This window comes from Coenobita brevimanus, chromosome 91 (genome assembly GCF_032717465.1).
Source record: "Coenobita brevimanus isolate Jiangsu-jjx chromosome 91, ASM3271746v2, whole genome shotgun sequence".
NCBI lineage: Eukaryota > Metazoa > Arthropoda > Malacostraca > Decapoda > Coenobitidae > Coenobita > Coenobita brevimanus.
The window spans coordinates 7,906,512-7,934,495 of record NC_137044.1 but is presented as its reverse complement, the minus strand read 5'-3'; the positions used below and the strand labels follow the sequence as shown (position 1 = coordinate 7,934,495).

Sequence of the window (27,984 nt, the reverse complement as noted above, 5' to 3'; positions counted from 1 at the left end):
TCTCCATTACCTTCATTATCTGATCTAAAAACACCATAAGCTATGTTAACCTCTTAGAATAATATCAGACCCATACTGTTCGTGTATGTACAGTATGTATGAATGTATGTATGTATGTATGTATGTATGTATGTTCAACTATTTGGTTGGATAATAGTTTTCATCTAATGTCAGATAAGAAATATATATCAGCTACAATCCTCTCCTTAGGAAGTTCAAGCTAGTTAAAACCCTGTATATGTGAAAGAGATGGCAACACTAGGTACTCCTCACCCAGACCTAATTACGGAGGTGAATATGGATAGCAGCTGTGGGAGATTACATAATACACACACACACACACACACACACACACACACACACACACACACACACACACAAACTGCCATCAGTTTCGAAAGAATTTTGTTGTCACTGGTGGAAAAAAAGTGAAGTTTTATATATTCAACGTATATTAACATAAGATATATCAACAGAGCTAAAATACAATTACAAACGGATATGCAGAACATGTATTAAGCTTCGTAAATTTCTGCATATAGCAATCCTTCTAAAGTTTTATATATATATATATATATATATATATATATATATATATATATATATATATATATATATAAAATCGTAATCGTATATGAAATTTATTTAAATATATACATCTAAAAATTATACTGCTTAAAGGTAAGGAAATTATTAATATTAAAAATTCATGTGTACGATGAAATTAGACAATTCATATGTATAATGAAACATGGATGAAAGACTGCCTAATGAGTATTATTCTAACATTTGCGACTCCAACTGCTGCACAGCTGATAACGAATCGGTATATTACTAATTTCACTGAACACTGAGCAACAAGCTATTATGACAATATTCTTTTAATACAGTATGTTTATAAAATGAGATTACCATTAAAAAAATAATGTCTCAAAATGAGATCAAATAAAAATAAAACGGCACTGGGGGCCATCGTTTTTACTATGTACACCATTATTTCTACCGCAGCAATTCCACAATTCCTCAACACTCAGCCAACGACCACTCATACAGTAAAAAAAAAAGGAGTTGTTTTAAAATAATTCCATGAAGGAGGTAAGTAAAGAAGGAGGAGATTCAGCTAGTGAAGGTGGCGTTGGTGGGAGCAGTTTCATCAGGAGTTATTTCACTCAGCAAAGTACCTGGAAAAAAAAAAAAGAATAAATAATAGAAATATTTCACTCATTTTCTATATCAAAGTGAAGAATTACGCTGATGTTCGAAGCTTATACTTTTCACACACACAGTGATGATACCGCTGGCTACTGGTGATTACATTTACGATATAAAGTACAATAAATGGAGAGTGACCGAGTTTGTTTACAATAGTGTAATTGGTATCTGTTTTAGCTGTATTTATTAATTAGTTTTATGTAGCAGCATTTATTACTGTCAAATTTCAGTTCACAGTTAGATCCAAACGGCCTCTCCAGTCTAACTGTCACTACTCATGTAACTCCGCTTCCCCTATGGGAAGTGGAGTGCGACTTTCACACTCATCACTGAAATAACACTGAAAGACTTAACAAGTATATCACAGCTACTGTCAGATGCTTTTATTCAACTGAGGGAACCTTCTGACAAGGCTGGTGTTGAGATCTGATAGAGCAGTTTCATCCTGCTTTGTAACTCATCAGACTGACAGAATGAAGAATTTAGGTACAATTCACAACATTTATTCTACCATAATACTGTTATATGTCCAGATGCAATTTTCTTCCTTCAGTAGACACAAGGCAAGTAATACTGCAACGTACCGGCGATGCATGCGGTGAGGAAACATGCACAACTGCCGGCGATCATGGCTCTCACCACAACCCTGGCCAGGTCACCACGCCGGGAGGGGGCCATAGCGCTGAACCCGCCCAGGTTAATACCAATAGAACTGATGTTGCTGAAGCCACATAGCGCGTACGTGGCGATGATCTCAGCACGTTTCTGTTAACAGAACAATCATACAGTGAAGTCCATAAACTAGTTTTACACAGTTAATTGCTTAAACTGACACTGCCTTTAACAAGATAAGAATGTCAGTACAGTACTTGACCGCAACCACCTGTACAGAATTATTTACTGCGAAACAGTGGAAGATTTACAGTGATGTTGCAGAACTTGTAACAACACTTGACCACATACCGACAGTTGTCCCGCTTTCTTCATATCTGCGAGTGTCTTGTAAGCGACGAACTCGTTAACAATGGTCTTGAGACCAATAAGTTCGCCCACTTTGTCGCACTCGGACCAGTCCACCCCCATCACCCAGGCCAACGGCATGAAGATCCATCCGAAGAGACTCTGTCAAATGCAAACATGTGTCAGTAACAAACATTTATTCAGTAATATTTGAAATATACCTTTCCATCTGATTTATAATATGTCTACGTGGGAATACAAACACACACACACACACACACACACACACACACACACACACACACACACACACACACACACACACACACACACACACACACACACACACACACACACACACACACACACACACACACACACACACACACACACACACACACACACACACACACACACACACACACACACACACACACACACACACACACACACACACACACACACACACACACACACACACACACACACACACACACACACACACACACACACACACACACACACACACACACACACACACACACACACACACACACACACACACACACACACACACACACACACACACACACACACACACACACACACACACACACACACACACACACACACACACACACACACACACACACACACACACACACACACACACACACACACACACACACACACACACACACACACACACACACACACACACACACACACACACACACACACACTCTCTCTCTCTCTCTCTCTCTCTCTCTCTCTCTCTCTCTCTCTCTCTGTGCGATACTAACTCATATTCTTTGGTTATTTTAACATGCTATTTCTTATTGAAAAACAGCAATAACTATCACTGGTATATGAGATCACCCTCAATGACAGACGAAAGGTACATTTCAAACAATTCTGGTGACAACTATCGTCTCCCGTTAGTCTGGAACTTGAAATACTGGCAGAAATGTTAGTCTATAAGGAAGTCCTCCTCCGCTCACAATCCCCAGCTTACCCCTATTTCTCTACGCATCTCTCCCACACTACATTTCAAACCGACACCCAAGCGAGCTTCACCCCAGTATCGTCTACCTCCTGCTTGTGTGGGAGCATTTTCAGGAAGATTCACTGATCACATAAACACAAATTTCCTAAGAGGTGAGCTCTTTACATTTTATGTGGGCCAGAAACGAATATTAATTTACTGTTCATTGCATACTCTTTCAGCATATTTATAGCGTTAGATGGACTTTTCATTATTCGGCTCCCATTATACAACTCGTACTCCCTGATACATACATACATATGCATACATACATACATACCGGTACATACATTTGAAAGGCAGTTTGCTATGCTAATAGGGTCGGCTCCGTAACGTGATAGCTTTTTCTGAGATGCAAGGTCTCCTGCAGCATCCTGGTCAACGTCCCTAATCCTAAGGTCTCATTTCTGTATCTCATTCCACACCTGTTCACCGGAGCTAGTCCTTCCACAATGAGCCCTGTACAGTGCTTCAGCCAATTCCCCTCATTATACAACATTCCATCATCAATATTTTGTAACTTAACAGTTCTTTTGCTCAGCCACAGACTGTCTGCTGCTTTAAAGAGGTCACATTTTAGTGTGCTCCACTGGCTCGTAACACAACTTTCACTGCTCCACACAATCTCTTCCATTCTGTATGAAATGCATTATTAACATTCTGAATACTCTGTTTCCACACTCTCTACATATTTTCAGCTAGGCAACATATACTGTGGGTCATTTTCTTTCCCCATGATCAACAGTTTTAGACGTCAGGCCTAGCTAACCTCAAGAGAACACACTCCGGGTTCAGCACCAGCCAGCGTACAGGTCCAGTCAAAGACGTGGCTGCAGAATGCAATGAAGGCGTAGAAGGCGATCAGGTTGGCGGCGATGTTGGCGACCAGAGGGATGGCGTTGGTTACCCCTATCATGGCGGCATGGAGCCAATTAACTTCATCCCTGTAACAGTATAGTCACCATGGAGGTTTCCGTTATCTCATCTCTATAACCTCACATGATACAATTATCAATGATGCTATAAAAAATATCATTTAACGACATAGCAAATATAATAACTGATCTGTTAACTGCAGTTGTAATGAAAGAAGCTACTTAGGAAATGGTCGAGGAACGTTACTGTAAAAGCATACTTAGGTACGGATGATGCAATGGAGAGATGTAATTACAGTGAGTAAATAAGACAACGAAAGTTATGGAAAGTATCACTGAAAGCATGATAAGAAAGGACACACATAAAAATGACGTAAAGTTGAATCTGTGGGAAGAGGAGCTATGACACATGCAGTATTACTTGTTTGACAGTATCAGACTGAAGTTAATACTGGTAAAACAAAGGTCATGGTCTGTAGGTGTGGGGGAGGTCATGTGGAATGAAGTTTGTGGTTTTGTGCTACGTCTAAACAGGGAGCTGGGAGAAACTTATTGACTGGATAACTAGTAAATGAAGGGTCCATATAAAGATGCATTGATGTTAACTGCAAACTGCGAGAAAAGTTCAATGTGTAATATGTAGGGGTATCTGGGCTGTGGACAAAAGGAAGTGTCGATTGAGGAGACAGTCAGTTGTAGAACATGGAAGAATTTTGTTATCTGGAGAACATATTGAGTGACAGAGGAGCAGCAGAGGCTGGTTTCATTGCTAAAATGATAGGTGGGTGGGAGAAATTGAGAACATTAATTTTCTTGATTATGATGGGGCTCTTTTTTCGTGCCAAAAGCACTCTCTACAAAACATATGTGAAAAGTGCTATGCTTGTATGACAGAGATTTGGCCTGTAAGAGAAGAGGATACATGCAGATTGGAAAGCACAGAAATGAGAATGTTGAGATAGATGAGTAGTATCTCACTGAATGACATTAATGAGAACAGTGCCCTGCGAGAGATATTTGGCATAAAATATATGAGAGAAATGATGCAGACTCATAGACTGAGATGGTCTGGACAAGTCGAAAGGAAGGTAGATGACTAGCTGAGGAGGCTACAAATGAGAATATAGAGGGAAGAATGTCCTGAGGCAGATTGAGGAAGACATGGGGTGGAATCCTACATGGAGATCTCCAGACTAAGGAATTGAGGAAGTAAATTACCCAGAATCACGGCACATGGAAAGCTGTCACTGGGTAAAAGGACTTATATAGGCTGTCATGATCAGTAGTTTCTAAATGCAAAAGTAATGACATTTTCTCACATGTCATGTACTGCTTTTGCTGTATCTGTAACATGAAACTGTTAGCTAATGACAGTATACTGAAAACAAAAACTTACATAAATCAATATCCAACTAAAGGGTGACTATAATAGAGGTCATTCAGATACTGTCTCTTACCCAGGTACAGCTTTAATATCTTTAACACCAGTTCTGGACTGCTTGGTCTCTGGGTAGAAGAGTTTGGCGAAGGCGAGGGCTGCTGGAGCACTCATGACGGAGGCTGAGAGCAAATGAGACGGGTCCACACCGAAGGCGATGTAGGCAGCTAAAACAGACCCAGCAATGGTGGCAAAGCCGCCGGTCATGACAGCGTGCAACTCCGACTTGGTCATGAGCGGGATGTATGGCTTTACCAATAATGGCGCCTCTGTCTGTTGCGAGAAAAATGCCATTACTATAGATAATAATGCAATTTAGTGGTCTCGAAGGTGTTTGTTAACAGCAACTTGTTTTACACTGACATCAGAGCAAATAAGTAAAGAGGTGATACATGCTGGTATATCATAGCTGCCACCTTACTTAAATCAAAATTCCTAGTTCTCACATCACTAATCCATGCCTTGCACTCCGTAGGTTTCTTTTTTCTTTTTTCTTAAATAACATAACAGAGGAAGGAAAAACAAAAGAATAAAATAATAATCCATAGACCTGATTACAGGTATCCTCCATTCTTAAACAATCTGTAACAGTTGGACTTGAACAGAAGTAGGTTGAAGTTTGGGGGGAAATCACTCTGGGAAAGAGAGTTCCAAAGAGATGCAGTTCAGGGAATAAAAGGATTCTGATAGGCAGAAGTTCTGCAATATGGCAGTGTGACAGCCCAGTCATGAGCGCTATCAGATGCCCGCATAGCATGGAGGAAGGCGTGGAGAGGTGGCACAATGGATGCAACATTGTCTGAGAATTTGCCATAAAAGTATCTGTAGAATAATGCAAGGGAGGCAACATTCCTTCTTACCTGTAGGAGAGGTAGTTTTACTGGTAACAGTAGAGTTATTAATAATTCTAATAGCTTTGTTCTGAATATTGTCCAGTTGTTTTAGTGCAACCTCTCTACATCTATTTCACAAGAGTACGAAATATTCCAGCTGAGAGTGCACATGACTTGTAAATCATAGCTAACTGCTCGTCACTGAAGAAGTTATGGACTCTGTACAATAATACAAGTTTCTTTGATGTAGTTTTAGCAAGTGATGTAACATGAAAGGTCCTGCTGACGGCACTGTTAAGTGAAACACGGAGAATTAAAATACTTTTAGCGATAGGAATATTAGTAGCAATGAAGTTAATACAAGAATCAGGCGATAACTGTCTATTAGTAAATTGTATATACTGTACTTGTTTTTCCTAGCGTTATTAATACAATGTTATTTTGTCCCCATTCCGTGATCTTAGATTAGTCTTGATTTATGGAGATTGCTGTACTGAGTTGTTAGTTAGAGATATTAAACTCATGAAGGAATGGGATTATGGGTAACAAGTAATAGATCATTAATATGAATTAGGAACAGGGCTGGAGCCAGAACTGATCCTTGTGGCAGGCCGGCATTAATCGTGTAGATATTGGAATATACATCATCTACTTTTACTCTTATCTTTCTGTCGCTAAGATAGGAGGGAATCAGAGGAACACAAGATGACAGGCCATAGCAAGGGAGTTTGGACAGTAGGGAACAGTGACACACTTTGTCAAAAGCTTTAGAATTATCAACAGTGGATCTCTCGTGGTGAAAATCATACTGTATATCACTAATTAAGTTGTTGGATTGAAGATGTTTAATAATGTGCTTATTGATTACAATCTCACATACATTACCAAGAGAAGACGTGACAGCAATTGGTCTGTTATCAGAGTGGTCAGAGGAACTTCCTTAAGTTGGAATGACATGAAGAAGCCGGAAGCTACAAGTATTTAAGTATGGGTACATTTTCATTGTCTGTACGGCAGCTGATTTAGTGCTTGCCAAGTGGTTCAAACCTGTAGCTATATTACTGATATAAAAGATTTCTACATAACTATGAGTCGTTCGTAATTTCGTCATCTGTGAATAGGCTGCGCGTATATCTGCTTTGTGTGTCTGTGTGAAGCAGTGTAATGAGTCTTGCTAGGCAGACATTTCCAGGCGTGTCTACTGAGCTGACCTGTCCGAGGAAGATGTTGGCGGCAGCGTTGACACTCTCACAGGCGGTGGTGCCGATGGTGACCTGCAGGAACCATCCCAGCTTGAGAACTACCCACTGCATCACGCCCCAGTAGTACAGAATTTGAATGCAGAAGCTGAAGAACAAGATCACCGTCAACACCTGTAAAAAGAAAAAAAAAAAGTAATAATAAACAATCTTCAAGCAAAGACTCCATTCCATACCATCCCCTTGCCTTCTCTAAGTTATGTACAGAGTAAGACACTAGTATTTATGCGAAAAATTTTCTATTTTCTGTATTTCTATCTCATAGTAAAGATATTCCAAGTTTGTCGACATCAATACTAGTAAATAAAATATCGTATACTAAACGGAATCATTTACCATTATAAACTACTCAGATTGACTGGATCTTGTATCGAAATATTACTTGCCTTAAATGCAAGTATGAAGCCATTTGTAACGAGCCTGCCAAAGACAAAACCAGAGCCTTGGTCGGTGAAGGCGAGGAAGGTGGCGATTTTATCCCCGGCGCACTCGAAGACGGCCTTACCCAGCGGCCAGCGCAGGATGATCAGACCCAGCACGAACTGTAGGCCCAACCCCCACGCCACATGCCTCCACCGCACCTGTGTACGATTCCAGGCATGAATATTACTTAATGTAAGTGAATGTGTGAACAAGCGACGTATGGAGGTTTAGGAGGCAGAAGAACTAACGAAGAGAAGACCAAACAAGCATTTTACGTACATCTCCCACATCTTCACTCGCTTCATGATCATCTGTGTACAGATAGAGATATCAATATAATGTAAAGTAATGTAACTGTTGGTACATTCCCCCCACTGCTTGCCTCCACGCACCTGCATACAGACGTAAATATTATGTACTGGAACAGAATGGACGAATAAACGAAATACAGAAGTTGAAGAAGCACAGTAAAAGACGGAAAAGATATGAATAAACAAAGCATATACGAAGATGCATCATGACCAGTCCCACCAAGTACTGTAGGTCCATCCCCCACTTCACCTGCCTCCACCATACCTGTGTACAGTTACTTATGTGAATTTTACTCCTGTGGTCGCATCGTCTCTGGTTATTTTTATTCCAGCTAACCCCAGACGATTTTAATCAGCAAACAATGAACCAGGGAAGTGTGAGTGTTAATATCGGTACCATTAACCTACTCATGGTTGTATTTTCTCTGGTATTTTTTATTTCAGCTAAAACCAGATGATTTTATTCAGCTAATGATGTGTCAGAGGAGTGTGAAAAAAAAAATTGTTAAGTCAGTGCGCGAATAAACAAGGTACGGAAGTTGAGGAAGGAAATGAATGGGCAAAGACGAGAAATGGATGAATGACGTAGCCTAGAGGGTGGTCTGTCAATATGGCTCCAATGAAATCTAGCCAGGCGGTATCTTGTGTGTTGTGGGGACGGCTCAGTCTGCTGGGGTGGGCTGGTTGAGGAGGTGGGAGGTAGATATAAATAAATAAAGCAGGTTTGACACTGATAACTCTGACTAAGCCGTCCCCGCAAAACACAGGAACTTAACATCTGGTGTGAAAGAAAAGCTTTATATATGGACCATTCTGTACACACGGAGATGCATATGACAAAAGTTGCACAAATATTTAAATCTGACAGCCAATATTATTCACAAATTTAAAGAAATGTATGATAAGATAGTAATAACAGACGGATGTTAGTTGCACGCCTCAGTCCTGTAAAAATGAGGTTAGTTAGAAAATGCTGTCTACAATTAAGACCACACACGCACACAGAAACAAACGCGCGCGCACACACACACACACACACACACACACACACACACACACACACACACACACACACACACACACACACACGCACGCACGCACACGCGCGCGCGCGCGCGCACACAGCCACTCCCTTTCCTGTCACTCCACTCACAGTCTAAGCGCTTGTCTTTACTAACGAGACAACCCTTAACCCCTCGAGGTCGTCATTTTTACTTCACATTTGTTATTACCAGACGATTTTATTCTACTTAGGAGTGAGAGGTTGAAGGAAGGCTATATCTAACCAATTCACTTCAGAAATTCTCTCCTGGGCTGAGAGAAATCGTCTGTAAGCAGAAAGAATACAGCACATATTGTCTGAGAAATGAAGGGTGGAAGGATTGCAGTTCAGCATTTTTTTTTTATGTTTTTATATATAATGGACAAGGTACGCGTTAATATTATACCTCTCTCTCTCTCTCTCTTGTTATCTATCTCTATATTTATCAATCTATCCGTTCAAGCAAGTGTCTATTTGTCATATTAAATCATCAACCCACCCACCCATCAATCCACCCATCCACCTGTCAAGCTATTTACCTGTATTTTTCTATCTGTACATCAGTCTATCTCTTTAGGTATCAGTCCACGTAAAGGCATTTCTGTTCCTCGTCGGTTACAACCCATTTCTCCTTCATACTCCAATTTTCTCTCCATCTTTCTCTCCACCTTTCCCTGGTCTACTTTCTCCTCTTTTTCTCTCAACCTCCCTCTTACTTTCTTCCGAGGAAATTTTGCTAATATTTTTTATCACCATGTGGCTGTACTTTTACCCAAAATCGAATCTTATTTGGCTGAGTTTCACATTATCACTTCTCGCTGAAATCACGCCTTCCCTGACATGCTTTTCCACCTTGTTCCTTCACAGTTTTTCACCTACTCTACTTCCAGGCATCTGACACACTATTTTCTTCCTCTTCATTCTGTAGTTATTAATAAATGCAAATAAACTTACAGTAAGCAAACCATGACAATGTGTTCAACAAGACGCATTTCTTTAGTTAAACTAGTATACATTCAAGGAGAATCTATTCCAAAAATTGAAAGCAGGTGAAAAAAAAATATGACAAACATTTTATACAAAGTTAAATATCGATGAAAAATATGAGTCACCGAGAAAAATAGTACAGTGTATAAAAACTAGTTTTATTAAACTGACTCAGAGACATAAATGGCTCTGTATATCAATTTTAATGGATATTACAACAATTTTAGGTATTATAAATGTTGTGTATTTGCTTGGTTTTGTTTGTGTGTCTCTATGTACAATGCCGTGTGTATGTGCTGTACAGATGTATGTTTATATGTATATGTACTTGTGACTGTATACATGTATATGTATGTGTGTACTTGTGTAACTATATGGGTATATGTGTGCTTGTATGTCTGAGTATATATACATGTTCATGTGTACTGCATATGTATGTTTGTGCTGTGTCTTTGAGTGTATGAAATGCATGTGAATCTGCAAGTTTATGACCTCCGTGACTGACCTTTCTGGGGGCCTTGGAGAAGACGAAGCCGAAGAGGATCAGGACGAAGATGCCGAATATTGAGACGAGGCGATGCGGCTCCAACCAGGCGTCCACCACCAGGAACACCACCAGAGCCAACACCAGACCCGCGCACACCAACCACCGCACACCCCTGCACGCACACACACATACAAATTATTTACACATACGTAGCCTACTCATAATGTCCTGCATAATAACATTAGGTACATATGCATACGTACACAGTATTCTGCAATTTCATGCACAAAGGTGCACACATATAATTATACTCAGTAACACTTGCTTAATACACACACACAACTTCCACCGCGCGCGCGCACACACACACACACACACACACACACACACACACACACACACACACACACACACACACACACACACACACACACACACACACACACACACACACACACACACAATCATACTCAGTAACACTTGCTTCATGCACACACAACTTCCACCACGCGCGTGCGCGCACACGCAGACGCACGCGCGCGCACGCACACTCACACGCACACACATTACCTTACAAAATGCATACATAATATTCTGTACGTGCACACAGACGCATGTACACACACTTATACACACAAACACATGCGAGCGCACGAACACGCTCGTGCACACACTCATTATCTTACACACACGTATACATAATATTCTGAACACACACACACACACACACACACACACACACACACACACACACACACACACACACACACAAAGTATGCACAACATCATACACTCTTACAAAAAAATCTGCACCCAGAACTGAAATGACCTGAACTGACCCGAGAATCGACCTGGATAACTTAAGAACAACTCTGTATAACTTGAAATGACAAAACTTTCCCTCCATGACCAATGATGTCTTAAGAAATTACCTGAACTGACTCAAGAACCGATCTGCAATGGCTTGAAAATAGATCTGTATACTTTAACATGACCTAAGAACTGAGACGTATACCTAATATGAAATGGTATACAAATTTTTTTCTTAGATGGAACACTCATGCTGACTTCAAGCGTTTGTTTTTTTCTTCCTTGCAGAAACAAAAAGAAAAAAAAAACAGGTTCACGACCTAACAACCTGAAATGACAAGAACTTATCTACGTGACCTTAAATGACTGAAGTGACCTTTTCACTGACATGTATGACCTGATATGACCTGAAATTACAAAAACTTACTTTGTGTGTGTGTGTGTGTGTGTGTGTGTGTGTGTGTGTGTGTGTGTGTGTGTGTGTGTGTGTGTGCGCGTGCGTGCGTGCGTGCGTGCGTGCGTGCGTGTGTGTGTGCGTGTGTGTGTGTGTGTGTGTGTGTGTGTGTGTGTGTGTGTGTGTGTGTGTGTGTGTGTGTGTGTGTGTGTGTGTGTGTCCAACTCTGGGCATAGGCTTCACAACCTGCTCCCAAGGCCCAACAGTCCTCCTACATACCATACACCTATTTGACCTGACGTGGCCTGACTTACCTTTAAAATTGGTCTGTGTGACCTATTATGACCTGAAATGACCCTGAATGTTACCTGTATGACCTGAAATGGCCCTTAAGATTATATGTATAACTTATTTTGATTCAGAGTACCCTTGAGCTTGACCTGTGTGATATGACATGGCCTGAACTGCCCCTGAAATGACCTGCATAGTCTATCACGACCTGAAGGTGCCCCTGAACTTGACCTATATGATGTAATATGACCTGGAATGACCCAAAAACTGACCTGCATTACTGAATTGGCGTGAAATCCCCAGAAGCTGACCTGTATGACCAGATATCATCCTGGAACTAACCCGCATGACCTGAAATGCCCCTGAAACTGACCTGCACAACCTGAAATGCCCCTGAAAGTGACCTGTATGACCTGAAATGCCCCTGAAACTGACCTGTATGACCTGAAATGCCCCTGAAACTGACCTGTATGACCTGAAATACCCCTGAAACTAATCTGTATGACCTGAAATACCCCTGAAACTGACCTGTATGACCTGAAATGCCCCTGAAACTGACCAGTATGACCTGAAATGCCTCTGAAACTGACCTGTATGACCTGAAATGCCCCTGAAACTGACCTCTTTGACCTGAAATGCCCCTGAAACTGACCTCAATGACCTGAAATGCCCCTGAAATTGACCTCAATGACCTGAAATGCCCCTGAAACTGACCTGTATGACCAGAGTTTGCCTCCCCCGGCCTCCACCTGCTTAACAACGTGCTCGTACAAATAGGCTCCCCAAATCGGCTTCACCACCTGAAACACAACATGGCCGTCAGTGTTCGTCGTTCTCGTGCAGCTGCCGTCAATAGTTCTTTTACACACAGAAAAAGGAGTTATTACTGCATTTATTAAGCTGCGGTCAACAGTTCCTTTACACACAACAAAGGCTTTACTACTGCTTTTGTATACTTTTAGTCAGACAATAGTTTCTTTACACACAACACAGCCGTCATTACTGTCGTTAAACAGATGTGGTCAATAGTTCCTTTACTCAGATGAGAAACCATACCGCATAATAAAGCGGGAAGGAAAGCTTAAAAAAAACAAAAAACAAAAACAAATGGAAACATGATGCTACAAAAATTTTCTTCCAGCATAGTGTATAAAATTAGAACGCATGATAAGGCACTAAATCGCCAATGAACAAATATGAAGAACTGAAAGATGACGACTGCAAAATAGCAGCAGACTTGGTAAATCATTCAGTGCTGTAAATTATTCACAGCTGTTTTGGCAAATTATTCAGTGCAGTCTTGGTAAATTATTAATTGCTGTAAATTATGCAGAACTGTAAATTATTTACAGCTGTCTTGGTAAATTATTCAGTGCTGTAAACTGTTCAGTGATATCAATGATTCAGTGCTGTAAAATACTCAGTGCTGCATTTTGCAAGCTAAATGTAACCTTGGATTTTCAATAAACACATGGGAAGAGATGACATATGTCTATTGCAAAATCTCTGCAGCTTAAAAAGAAAAAAATAATAAGTTCAGTACTTGCATAGGAAAGCAGAGACGCTTCCACTGCTGCATGAATTGGCTAGCATCATTTCTCTGTCTTATAATTATAGAATGTTATACGATGCAACAAAAGCAAAATAAAAATAAACTACTACTACTACTACTACTAATAATAAAAATAATAATAAACAAATAATGGTGGCATTAATGGTTATCATCATCAGAAAACCCAACATAGGAAGAATTTTATCATACTTACCTGCTATAACAATGTATTAATGAAAGGATACGATGCGACACTGACCTGGAAGTAGAAGAGGCCCAGGAGAACGAAGACGGTGATAAGGATAAGTAGGCCGTCACCGTCACACCAGTATTTCTCCTCCTGCAACACCGTAACATCATGTCAGTCAACTCATTTTACTGGCTCATGTCATATCTCTGTCCCATCTACCATAGGTACAGATAGATAGATAGACTGATAGACACAGACGGATAGACAGATAGACGATCCTACGCAGAGAGGCTCACGTACACAAGACTTACGAGACACCTTCGACTCTTAATTTACGTCAACTCTTTTCCCGACAGGATTTCCGAAGGCTGTTCTGAGTACGAGAAGAATAAAATTAACGAACGACTCCGGCCCCTGTGACTACTGTACTGTATTCCTTTTCCATTAACTTGGTCGATAATTCATGTCTGTCCATCTTGAATACCAAGTTGTGAGAGAAGATAACCTCTGTACAATGTGATCCTACTTATGAGGAAGAGCTAAGGCAAGGATGCAGAGCCAAAGTATTTTTATTCTGCCATTCACTGAGTTGCGTGAAATAAGTTCCAAAAGATGAAAAAAAAATCTGAGCCAAGTTGAAAATATCTAGCTTTAATCCTGCCATCCAATCACGTATTATCACTTTCACTCCTGCAATCTCCAGTTGTACTTACCTTGAATGAAAACTTTTGAACAGAAGTTAGATAATTATGCCCTTCAATAAACACTTGAATCAGGTGACATCTTTTATTGTGTTTTCATGCCACCACCTGACGATTTTATTTATTTTGGGAGATACCTTTAGAACTGGAGAAGGTGGTCTTAGCCTTCATTAACACTTTCATTGCTAATGGTTTGCTTTAGCTGAATAAAATCGTCTGGGAAATTTATAGCAGACAAATAATGGGTAGAAAAAATACGTCATCGAACTAGAGGTCTGTCCTAAGCTTGATAAAATAGTCTGGAGATAACCTGAATAAAATGAGTAAGGGATTAAAGGAGGTGGAATTACAAAAGTACTCCATTACATCGAACTCTGAGGCAACTGTGGAATACCGTACTTTACCATTACCATGAAGCAAGAGCGGATGGGGTACGGGAAATCATGCAAAAGATTTTTTTTTTTCCATTCTGTACGAGTATTTTTAACCAGGTCACTGCGATACTTATGCTTTATCGTCTTGCTGCTAAACACAGACTATTGTGGTTAGTTAAGGGATAGACCTCGAGCAGAGATGTGGTCAAAAACAGTCTTCATTAATCTCTTCATCTTGAGGTCGTGTCCCTCCCAGCTCTTCTTGCTCTCCCAGGATGATTTCGCTTAGTGATCTCGATCAGTGAAGGGGCTGAAATTTTGGAGTGTGTGTGTGTGTGTGTGTGTGTGTGTGTGTGTGTGTGTGTGTGTGTGTGTGTGTGTGTGTGTGTGTGTGTGTGTGTGTTATTGAAACGCGTGTGTATGAGCTCAGGTGTGATGTACACTTGAGTGCAGGAGGTAGTGTAATTAATAAAAAAAAATATGAGCCTGTAAAACCTCTCCGTGTGTGTGTGTGTGTGTGTGTGTGTGTGTGTGTGTGTGTGTGTGTGTGTGTGTGTGTGTGTGTGTGTGTGTGTGTGTGTGTGTGTGTGTGTGTGTGTGTGTGTGTGTGTGTGTGTGTGTGTGTGTGTGTGTGTGTGTGTGTGTGTGTGTGTGTGTGTGTGTGTGTGTGTGTGTGTGTGTGTGTGTGTGTGTGTGTGTGTGTGTGTGTGTGTGTGTGTGTGTGTGTGTGTGTGTGTGTGTGTGTGTGTGTGTGTGTGTGTGTGTGTGTGTGTGTGTGTGTGTGTGTGTGTGTGTGTGTGTGTGTGTGTGTGTGTGTGTGTGTGTGTGTGTGTGTGTGTGTGTGTGTGTGTGTGTGTGTGTGTGTGTGTGTGTGTGTGTGTGTGTGTGTGTGTGTGTGTGTGTGTGTGTGTGTGTGTGTGTGTGTGTGTGTGTGTGTGTGTGTGTGTGTGTGTGTGTGTGTGTGTGTGTGTGTGTGTTCAACCATCAACAAACAAAATCATGAGGCTAAGGAGTGTATCATCTTAAGCTTGGTAGATCTGAAAGTTTAGAGTATGAGCTAGAGTTAAAAGTAAAGCTTGAGCCAGAGTAATCTTTAGAGACAGGGATAAAGTTACAGTTAGTGATAGCTTGAGTTATGGTTAGTGTTGAGGTTGAGCTCGAGATATGGTAGAGTAAGAGTTAGGGCTACAAGTGAGAGCTAGAGATAGAGTCAAAGCTGGAATTAGAGTCAGAATTAGAACTACAAATCTGTGTGTCAGTTCTGCTAGTCCACTGACTCACCTCGACCGGCGTGTGTATGACGAGGACGGCGATGAAGTAGGCGAAGTAGAGTGCTGCCAACGTCGCCAGAAGCAGCCGCCGCCCCCACCGCTGCCTCTCCCACTTCTGTACACACACCACCACAAGTCATTAATTTTCTTTTCGTGCAGTTAGGGAGGCGTACGTAGCCCTATCTACATTTCTGAGCACGTACACAACATTCAGGCACGTACACAGCCCTATCAGCATATTCAAGTACATACACGGCCACATGTTCCTCTCTTTCTCTTACACACACACACACACACACACACACACACACACACACACACACACACACACACACACACACACACACACACACACACACACACACACACACATTTAGGCACATACACATCCACATCAGTACATTCAAAAACATATACACAAAGCCCCAGCTGGAAAAAAAAAAAAGTTAGTCAACAAAAAATACGTTGGAACACCTCTTGCTGCCGCATTTTCCTTGTCGCATCCAGAAACCCCTCACACCACTTCTCGCGATTCTCCCCAATCACCTGACTCCATGCTCGGCTTCTCTCTTTAAATTTCTCTTGTAGTTGTTGAAGTTCCTGTCTCTGCACATTCAGCTATTTCTCTAGTCCTGTGTGATGTTGTGCTTGGGCTTCTTTCTGTTTTTCTTGTTGCGCTCTCAACACTGATGAATATATCTTTCTTTTGTGTTTCTTGCTCTGCTCTCAACACCGCGAGTATATAATATGCCAGAAACATGTCCACAGTTTTGGCAATTTGTCCTTGCGTCTCCATCTCTCAAAACGCATCCCACTCCTGACACCAAATTGCTACAACCGTCAAGTTCGTAGTCAGGTCGAGTACGACGTGTAGACAGGCCAGGATGTCAGCCAAAGGTCGCTAAACACTTCAGGGTTTTATTCTTTCTAGGAACAACTGAGGTGCACTTGCCAAACACAGTCGTTGCTCTACCTCATGCTACCTCCTTACTCGCTCACTACTACATGTTCACTGTTTGTTCAATGGCTGACTGATTGGCTGTCACTCACTGATTCTCTAACTGACTACTCTGTCCTCTGTCCTTAACTAACTGAAGTCTGTCTCACCAACTCACTGTCCATCCATCACTGACTAACTGATTCACTGGCTGACTCATTGAATGTTCACTGACTGTCCATTACTGACTCTGTCTCTGTCTAATTGGCTGCTCTCCCTCACACTACCTCCCTCCCCACTCACTACTACACGCTCACTGTCAGTTCACTGATTGAGTGTCGCTTACTCACTCTATGACTGACTACTACATTCTTCACTGACTAACGCACATTGTCTGTCTCACTAACCCTGTCACTGACTTCTGTCACTATCCTTCCGCCACCAACTGACTGATTCGCTGAATGTCCGTGACTCTGTCTCTGGCTCTCGCTCACTAACTGCTCAGTGACTGGCTGCCGCGCACAAACTCAATGTCTAGATACATTAATTTTCTTGGGACATCACGAGTTATAATGAACATTTAGGACATCATCGTCTCCTTCCTGCCTCCCCCAAATGTACGTACCATGCTTGCTCTATATACTATAGGTGCACACTTAGCGCGAAACGATCTGACACCATGGCGAGGGAGATATCAACTGCAAAACCCTCTCTGACTCCACCCCACGCCGGTAAACTTGCTTTCATGAGGATGCATTATATCGCTTGCTTGTGCCAGTTTCAGGTCAGTACAATTATCATAAATATTCAACAGGCATTAATTTTCTTGGGACACCACGAATTATACTGAGCATTTAGGACATCATCGCCTCCTTCCTGCATGACACTTCTGGGATCTAATGTACGTTTATCTTCACTCATACATTTGCTAAACACTTTATAAAGAAGAATACTATCGCCTGAAAACAGCACGAATTAAGCAGAAAACAAATACGTCATGGAGCTGAAGGAGTTGACAGCTGCTTATTTACCGATTCTGCTCGTTGATATTTTCTGGAACGTTATTTATGCAACGTTCGTCGACTTTGGAAACTTATAAGCAGAATACATTTGAATAACGAGAATAATATGCAATACTCAAGTCGGTCCTTGTACTTGTATAGCGCTCCTCCGTCAATCCGCAGGGAGATTTCCGGTGTGTTGCGGGGACGGCTCAGTGTTATCAATGTCTAACCTGCATCGTCTATTCATTTCCAACTTCCACTGCCAAACCCACGGCGACACAGGCTAAGTCATCCCAGCAACACACAAAATATTGCCAGATGAGTTTCGAGTGGTGCGCCATATACAGACCATCCTGTATATCAGTTAGAAAAGTGCTAGAAAGCCTCCTAAGCTGGCAAGAATACAACTCTAAAACACAGCACCTAAGAGCCATTACCTCGCGAGCTTAGGGTTTCTACCACCTCTTCCTCGGCGATTCATTTTGTATCTTGTCGCCCATGCAACTGATACGTAATATTTTGGGTCGCGTTCGTCTGTGATTGCCTGTCCGTCTGTTTGGGGTCTAACCTTCCGAAAACCTTGACCTAGAGATCTATTTTATTTTTTCGAAGGTTAGCTCTTACTGTCTAAACTCAGGTCAAGTTCGATTATGAAAGTTATGGGTCAAAGGTCAAGGTCACTGGAATTAACAGAAATACTCTAGTACATCTTTGCATTCCATTGTAAATAATTTCTTTCTGATATTGACAGTTTTTTTTTCTTTCTTTTTTCATTTTCAGGATCCTGTGACTCACTTTCAGCTTCATAAAATCGTCGGGCACCAGTTGGAATCGGCTAGATACTAAACTTGACCCAACTTTGAGAAGGTTAATGGTACAATACTGACACTGCCAGCCTTCTGTGATTCACTCAGCTGTATAAAACCACCTGTGGTTGGGTGGAAGAGAATACTAGTAGTTGCCCCGACCATGAGAGGGTTTACAGTACAGGGTGCATGACGTGGAATCGTTTTTACCACACAGGACAGCGCCCAACCCAGACAGCAACCAATTATCCAGCACATTAAAGCTGATAAAACAACCATTTAAAATATTCAAGGACACTCACAGGTAATCTGCCGTTTAAGAATTTCAAGCATACATACGTACCAACAACCATCTAACATATCCCAGCACATTCACTGATCAATAACCATTATCATATCAAAGCACACCCACACGTCAACAGTAACATAAAATTTAATATTCATGCACACACACACACACACACACAAATCAGCTAATACTGAATATATTTAAGCACACTCAGAAACTGACGAAATTCCAATAGTTAACAATATCTACCACAATCAAGCAGTTGCGAACCCGAACATAATCACGCCATTATCAACAAATATATAACGTAACCAACAAAATCTAACACATTCAAGCAGTGATTAACAGGCATCCAACACATCCAGCCACAATCAGGGATCAACATATATCCAACACATGCTAGCAGATCCATGAACGAACAAGTATCTAATACATTTAATAAGTGGTCAACAAAGACACATTCAAGAAGTGACCAACAAACGTCAAACACAATCAAGCACTGATCACCGAAAATCCAACACATCTTGAATTTGGCTGTTATCTTGTTTTTTTATTTTTCTTGGTGGAAACAATCTTGCTGGCTCCTAGCCTTTGGTTCCCTCTTCCTTAAAAAAAACATAAACATTCAGTTCCCTTTTATCATCCGAAAGAAGGTTAGACTGCAAGAGGAGGGCAGCTTCAGCCTGCAGTCCACTGGGTTCACGTCAAAATGAGTATGAGGCTGTACCGCTTCTCACAACACAAAACAAAACCCAAGCCAACCTCTGTGATATGGCTGAGGCTCTTCTTGATGTCCTCATGGCCAGGCAGGAGGGAGAATAAGCTGTAGTCTTCCTCATCGTCCTCTTCCTCGTACTCCTCCCCGGGATTCAGGTCCCTGGGTGGGGGCGTGTCGGCTTCGCTTGGACCTAAGGAGACGCTGTAGGTAGAGGAACGTTTCCCGAATTGTCCCTCTGGTGGGTACTGCTGCTCCGCCCCTACCACCACTCGCCCCTGCAAAATGAATAACTATAGTCGGTCTGTGTTTTGATATCACAGTGAAATGAACTGCTGATTGGAAGAATACACATACAGCTGGAAAATTTACTCATTGGGAAGTTGACCCGAAACAGCTGTACCACACACACAGTCACATCCACCACACGCCATCATTATCCATCACACACCATCACATCCACCACACACCATCAACAGTCACCACACACCATCATTATCCACCACATACCACCATCATCATCCACCACACACCATCATATCCGCCACACTGCATCATTATCCACTGCACATCATCACATCCACAACATACCATTACTTCACTATACACCTTCACCATTCACCACACAGGATCATCATCCACCCCACACAGCCATTTGCTACAAACATTCATCACCACACACCACCGCTTCACCAAACTATCACCATTCACCACACGGCATTGGAAGGATGAGTAATAGTGTGCACAAGTGTGATAGATGTGGAAAGAGCAGCGTGGGTGGGAGAGGCAAATGGATAAGATGTTGAAGGAGAAATATGGGGTTCAACAGCAGGACATTGAGTGAATGATCTGACTAAGAAATTGAAAAAAAAAAACACACACACACACACACACATACAATCACTAGGAGAAACTGAGTTTAGAGAAATTACTAAGTAAATGTACCCAGGGAGAGAATGGCGCATGTAAGAGAAATACAGTAAGAGAAAGAGATACGACTAAAAACAGATGTAATAAGAGAAATGGAGATGGTAAAAAAAAAATGGACGTAATAATAGAAATAAAGTTTGTAAGAAAAACTGAGTTAAGAGAAACGAAGTTAATAAGAAATCTCGAATTAGCCCGTGCAATGGAGGAAGAGAATAAAGCCAGAAAGAACAATGGAATTATAAAAGGTAATGGATTTAGTAACAACAACAGAGTTAGGTATGACGAAGACAGTAAAAGAAGTGGAATTAATAAGAGAAAGGGAATTAGGAAGAACAATGGAGTTGGTAAGAGAAAAGAGTTTGTGGGTAGGAGAAACCAAGTCAGAAAATAGTGATAAGGGATAATTAGCAGAAATTAGGGTATAAAGAGCCTGTGATTTTCCTACACAGCTGTGGTGGGTCTTTGGTTTGTTTGTGTTCTGACTCTGGCATTGGAGACCAAGGTGCTGAGGACATTTTATGAGGGTATTGGTTGTTTGTCCTTTCATGTGTTGGTAGTTTGTCCTCTCATATGCTTGAATAATGTTCGCACCCTGTTGTCTTATCGATGACATACTGCATACAAACTCCGACACACACACACACACACACACACACACACACAGAGCCAGTACAACACTTCCACTCGTCTACTTTCACGCGCATCACCCATCCTACAGACACTTCTTCCCCATTCGTATTTCACTAGTGTGGCGAGGGTTAACTTTGGCTCTCACTATTCATGCAGTGGGCCTAATATGAGTTAATACAGATAAATATTTACTTACGTAGGGTTACTGAAGGCTTTGATAATAAGCAATATCGGAAGTGGAGTTATTAATGGTGAGAGAGAGAGAGAGAGAGAGAGAGAGAGAGAGAGAGAGAGAGAGAGCAAAGAACACGAAAGAAAAATATTATATCAATAGCCTCTAAAAGTAAAAATAAAAGGTGTCTCATAATAAAAGAATGTATAAAAAACGACACTGATAAAAGAAAATTAGGGCAAGCTTAAAAAAAGATATGATATACGAAGAAAACGAAGACGAAAATATGTTTCACGGTGTGTGTGTGTGTGTGTGTGTGTGTGTGTGTGTGTGTGTGTGTGGAAATGTCAATGTGTAGGTTGTGTTGTCGCTATGAAAGTGTGTGTGTGTAGGTGTGTTGTGGCCATGCAAGTGTGAATGCATAGCTGTGTTGTGGTCGTGCATGTAACTGTAAGTGTGTTGTGGCCATGCAAGTGTGCCTGTACGTATGTTGTGGCCATGCAAGTGTAAATGTATGTGTGTTGCGGCCATGCCAGGGTGAGTCTGTAGCTGTGACGTGGCCATGAAGGTATGAAGGACTAGGTATGGGCGTGCAAGTGTGAGTTTGAATAATTAGGCGTGTGGGTGTGACTGAACGTGTAATGACATAAAGGTGCGTGAACAAATTTAATATAACGTAGCTCACCACTGGCTCACTGTGTTTCCCATTCATCTCTTCCATGGGCACCGCTGCTCCCTTCTTCTCCTCCGCGTCGCTCAGAAAACCAGGATTATAGTGTCCAGACATTTTGGTTGATACTTTCTCCTCTTGATCCCTATGTCTCTGTTCTCCCCCTGTTTTTTCTCCTGTTGCTCCCAATGTCTCTGTTCTTTTTCTTTTTTTCTCCTGTTGCACACTACGTCTCTATTTGTGCCCTGTTTCCTTTTCTCCTGTTGCTCGTTATGTCTCTATTTTTTTTTTCTGTTGTTCCCTACTTCTGTTCTTGCCCCTTTTTCTGTTGCTCTTTACGTCTGTTTTCTTGACCTGCTTTACCTTTTGTTCTTTTCGTTCTATCTTTTTTGTCCTTTTTCAGAATCTTCTGTCTCAACACATGGCTTTTTTTTTGTATCTGTTTTTCTTCCTTCCTTCTGTCCTTCCTCCTCCCGTCGTCTCTGGTTTCCCTCCTCTCTTCTCCCGCCTCTTTTCGTCTCTCCGTCAGCTGATTGCCTCTTCTCTGCTGTCTTCCTCCTTAGCTGCTTTTCCTCTTGACCTCGACCTTCAGCTGGGTCTACAGTATATTTCTATTATCAAGGCATTCATGTTGGTAGCTCGAAGTCACCTGGGGAGAAGAAAAAAATATCAATACTTTCACAGCCCACCAGTCACTGCACAAATCATGTATAAAAAAAAAAAAAAAATGGGATTGCAAATGGACTAACTTAAGCGATGAACAAGTGAATAATATTCGATTCACTGAAGACAAAGTTGTTTTCAGTTGGGAATGGATGGAGCAGGCTAGAGGTCAACAGGTCAGAGAGAAGAAAATGGGAAAGGTCTTGATTCTGCAGTGGATTGTTTATGATGATTGATGATGATGATGACGATGATGATGATGATCATGATGATGGCACAGTTACGTCGAGGACCGATAAACTAACAGAGATTTATGACAGTGTTGCTTGGTAAGGGTAGTACTTTTGAAGGGTCCGTCACGATATTTTTACATCATTTACTGTTTCATCCTTTACTGTTACACCAGGAGAGAGAAAGCTTGGAGGTAGGGTGCCAGTCCAGATGACAGGTGAGCGTGACCAGTAGCTCTACCCTGAAAGCATTATATGATCAGTAAATCCCAACCACTCCTCGGATTAAACCCTCATGGGCCTCATTAAGTTGGAGTGTCGAATTCCATACCGCCAGGCGTCCATTTGTGGGCTATATGGTTACCACCCACACAGATGGAATCCTGGGTTAAAGGGAATCATCTGGCTTGTCACTCAGTGACCCAGAGCTAGCATTACATCTAGTGAGTGGATGGTTGCTTTTTCTCTTACCACCCATCGCAGTTTGTAATGGATAAATAATAAGTATCTCTAGGTACGCGACTGATTCTTAACCTTCACGTATATAACATTTTTATTTCTTATTATTCTTGCTACTAACTAAAGACGATTTTTTATATATATACTCAGTTTAGGAGAAATCACCATTAGCGAAAAGGTTATTTAAGGCTATACCTAACCCCTTCAGCTGCACAAGTACCATCCATCCATCCATCTTCCAGTCCTTTTTTTGTCATATCATAAGCGTAGGGGCCTGGGGCTAGGCTACTCAGTTCCGACATTCAAGGTGAGTGACCAGTCTCACTCGCCTCTGGGTAGCATTATGTGAGCAATAAAACCCAACCAACCCTAGGACATAAACCCTTACAGGCTCAAGTCAAGAGGAGCGCCGTAACCCACTAAACCACCGGGACGACCACAAGTACCCAAAGATTGCCTGGTGATAGCGAGAATTTGATATCAATGGCGCCTCCAGTCAAAAGAGGTTAATGACATTACTTAAATTCTAGGGACGGCCTCCGTTCAGTGGCCTGTTGTCTACTTCAGTTACTCCTACTGCTTCGCTAATTTACCTCTCATATGCCACCTCAGTTACTCTACCTCCTGATGCACCTACTTACCTACCTACCTATCTCTTACATTCTTCCTCTACCTTAATTATTCTACCTACCAATTTACTTTTTCTCACATTCTACCTATACCTTAGCTACTTTTGCCTACCTACCTATCTACCGAACTACCTTACTGTACCTCTCACATTCTACCTCCACCTTACCTACACTGCATAACTCCCTACTTATCTACCGAACTACCTTACCTCTCAGATTCTACCTCTACTGTACTTACTTTACCTACCGACCTACCTACCTACCTACCTCTCATATTGCACCTCGTCTACCTGCCTCCATCTCAGACTATTGATTATCTTACTATTTATCTTCCCTTAGAGAGTTCATTGTACCCAACCTTGTGTGTGTGTGTGTGTGTGTGTGTGTGTGTGTACTTCTTGCCTACACCACAAAAACCAAAAGGTCAAGATTCTCTCTCTCTCTCTCTCTCTCTCTCTCTCTCAGTGGCACAGCAGGGTCAAAGGATACTCTCGCTGCCTCACCTACAATATTCCCTCATCATTAACGAACCTTACATTAATCCATCATTGTTATATTCTCGTCATACTAAAAACGAAAAAAAAAAGGCCAGTGGCATGGTGACGTATCATTTTAAAGGTGACACAGGTAAAAAAAAGAAAACAAAAAGGAAAGAGCATTATTGACATTATTAAAGACACAGTGACATCAGTAAAGCAGAGACATTCATGGCGTGAGTAAAAAAGACAAAATATTGGCGACATCAGTAAAGCACATATAACAGAATATTATTGACGTTATCACAGCACAGTATCAGTGACATAAGTATAGGGGAGACGACATTAATTGGTTTATTCTTGCTAACACAAGACTTTTTGTTTATTCTTCCTCTCTAGACGATCCTATTCAACCCGGGAGAGATTTTTCGAATTGGAGGGGTTTAATTCAACCTTAAGTAAGGCCCTCAGTTGTAAGGCGCTTCCTCAGTCTGAATAGCATATATATATGTATGTGTGTGTGTGTGTGTGTGTGTGTGTGTGTGTGTGGAGAGAGAGATTCTTTACCATATGCAGGAATTTCCCTCTCGTTTCTTTTACCTAATTTATTTTTTACGTATAACGACTTCAGATCTATTAAGGGGAGCATTTTCCTTCACGATCATGAACTTGTCGACCCTTAGAAGGTAAACGGGTCCGGCCCAACCCCTGCCCCCACCTGCTGGGTCCGCCAATGAGACTATATTCAAAATCTGTCCAGCACGTTCTTGTATAATGTTAACCTCTTCAGTTCGATTACGTATTCTTTTTTACCCTTGTTGTGTTTAAACGATTTTATCAAGTTTATGAGAGTAATTTAGTGCTTGAGGAGATGACAGATATATTGCACAGCCCTCAGTAACCCCTTCAGTATGACAGTCCTTTTCTATGCTGAATGTTATCCTATGAAGATGTCAGTAATAAAATATGTCATCGGACTGAAGGACTTAAGGAGCTCAGTAAGTGGGCAATATATATATATATATATATATATATATATATATGGATTTTCTTTGTGCTGGAAATTGCGTCTTTGGCTAGAGTTACGAAATGTGTATGCCATGTCCCCTAATACTTGTTAATCCCCTGCACACTATGCCCATCGTGTCTCCGGCATGTCCACGCTTAATGATACGGCCACCAAACAACAGACACTAGACATGAGACAAATATAGACTATTTGATCATTTTAGTGCACTGCGCAAAAAAGAAATTGCATCAGCATTTGTGGATGTATGGAGAATACTGTGAAAAAAAAAAGGTTGTATCAGCGTTTGTGGCTGTATAGAGAAACCTGTGTATAAAAAAAAAAAATAAAAAAAAGATTGCATCAGCATTTATGGATGTATGGAGAACCCTGTAAAAAAAAAATTCTATCAGAATTTATGGATGTATGAAGAATCCTGTGTATAGAAAAGGTTGTATCAGAATTTATGGATGTACAATATTAAAAACCCTTTCAAACAAAAAAAAATTGTATCAGCACATATGGATGTATGGAGAATCATGCGTAAAAATAAATGAAAGAAACTGTCACCCTTTATGGGTGTATGGAGAATAATAGGTGAATAAGGGACTGTATCAGAATTCGTAGATGTATGGAGAATCCCTATCACCGTATTCTGACCACCGTAACGAGGTTGCTGCAGGTCACTGCCCCGGAAACTAGAAGCAGTAAAAGAAACACACAGGTGCCACATATACCAACCCACCAGCAGGAAGTACGGGCGAAAAAAAAAAAAAAATCCCCAAATTTGGCATTGATCATCCGTAATATTACTTATTAGAAAATCTGCATCTGCAACCACGACCACCTCTGCTTAAGTCTTAGCCATCTGGTATCCTTGAGTTTCTTCAAAATTATGAGCATACTTTCCAAGAGGACGACCGGTTTTTCAAGTATTTCTTCACCATTAATACTGTTCTTGTGTGCGTGTGTGTTTTTTTAAGTTATAAGCGGACTTTCCAAGAGGAAGAACATTTTTTTTTTTTTTCAAGAGCCTTCTTCCACCTATAATCAGGATTCACAGAAATGCCAAACTAGCGGCATAACTAGATAACCTAAGTCATTATGGCAACATAACAGAAAGGAATAAATATCCTGCATCATAGTGTTGTAATAAGTCAACGCAAATTACGTTTCTGAAGCGTGTATTTATAATTATCTATGCTATATAGTTCTGAGGTTCCCCATTCATGCATTCTGAATACATTAAATATTTATGTGTGGTGTCTAATAGGGCGAATCATACCACGGGAGATTTATATGACTGTGGAGTGTTTTAGAGAGCCCATCCAAACCCCTAAATATCCTGAGGCTCTACCCTATTCTAGTGCTGTGTGGTTTACGGCAGAGGGGTGGTGCTGGAGAGGGACGCCTTCAAGTGATGGCACCGATTTTACCAGGTGGCTCAACTATCTGGTAATGCAAACGTCCCTCAACTACGTCCCTCTCCCCCAAAAGGAAATGGTGGACTGTAGAATGAGTAATTTAAACCTGTGGGCCACTGGGTTTACATTTCAGATGGACCTAGAGATGCTACAACAAGAACAAGAACAAGAACAACAACAGCAACAACTACTACTACTACTGGCACTACTACTTTTACCACTACCACTACTACTATTACAGCAAGGGACTCCTACGACTGGGATGCACAAGCCTTGACGGTGGACACAATATGGGTTACTAATTTCGACATTCTTCTCCTACAGGCGAAAAGGAAGACAATTACACGGTTGCAATTTGTACAAGTTCACAACAGTAACAACATGGTCAAACCAGCATTCTACTTTGAAACTTTTTCCATACGAATAAGTTGACTAAAATCGTCTGAAATGGGCAATGATCAAGTTAATAGTAGGTCATTGTATAGATGT

General features: G+C 41.2%; 1 protein-coding gene across 1 annotated transcript; it reads right to left on the bottom strand.

The window, feature by feature from the left end:
- Nucleotides 1-634: 634 nt before the first annotated feature.
- Nucleotides 635-23,004, bottom strand: LOC145411852 (putative transporter HI_0519). The gene is made up of 13 exons (XM_080281809.1): nt 22,624-23,004; nt 20,254-20,484; nt 16,466-16,570; nt 14,179-14,259; nt 13,082-13,167; nt 10,891-11,044; nt 8,009-8,203; nt 7,575-7,736; nt 5,550-5,803; nt 3,987-4,161; nt 2,176-2,334; nt 1,797-1,977; nt 635-1,181 (listed from the first exon to the last, which is right to left on the bottom strand). Exons 1-13 carry the CDS (start codon nt 22,723-22,725, stop codon nt 1,117-1,119), a joined length of 1,950 nt encoding a protein of 649 aa, XP_080137935.1. The 5' UTR covers nt 22,726-23,004; the 3' UTR covers nt 635-1,116.
- Between the last annotated feature and the right edge of the window lie 4,980 nt (nt 23,005-27,984).

Coding starts and splice junctions, on each gene's coding strand:
- LOC145411852 (XM_080281809.1), bottom strand. CDS start 22,725: ATGTCTGGACACTATAATCCTGGTTTTCTGAGCGACGCGGAGGAGAAG. Junction 20,485..22,623: donor GGAAACACAGTGAGCCAGTG/GTGAGCTACGTT, acceptor TTCATTTTGCAG/GGGCGAGTGGTGGTAGGGGC. Junction 8,204..10,890: donor TCTCCAAGGCCCCCAGAAAG/GTCAGTCACGGA, acceptor AATCGTACACAG/GTGCGGTGGAGGCATGTGGC.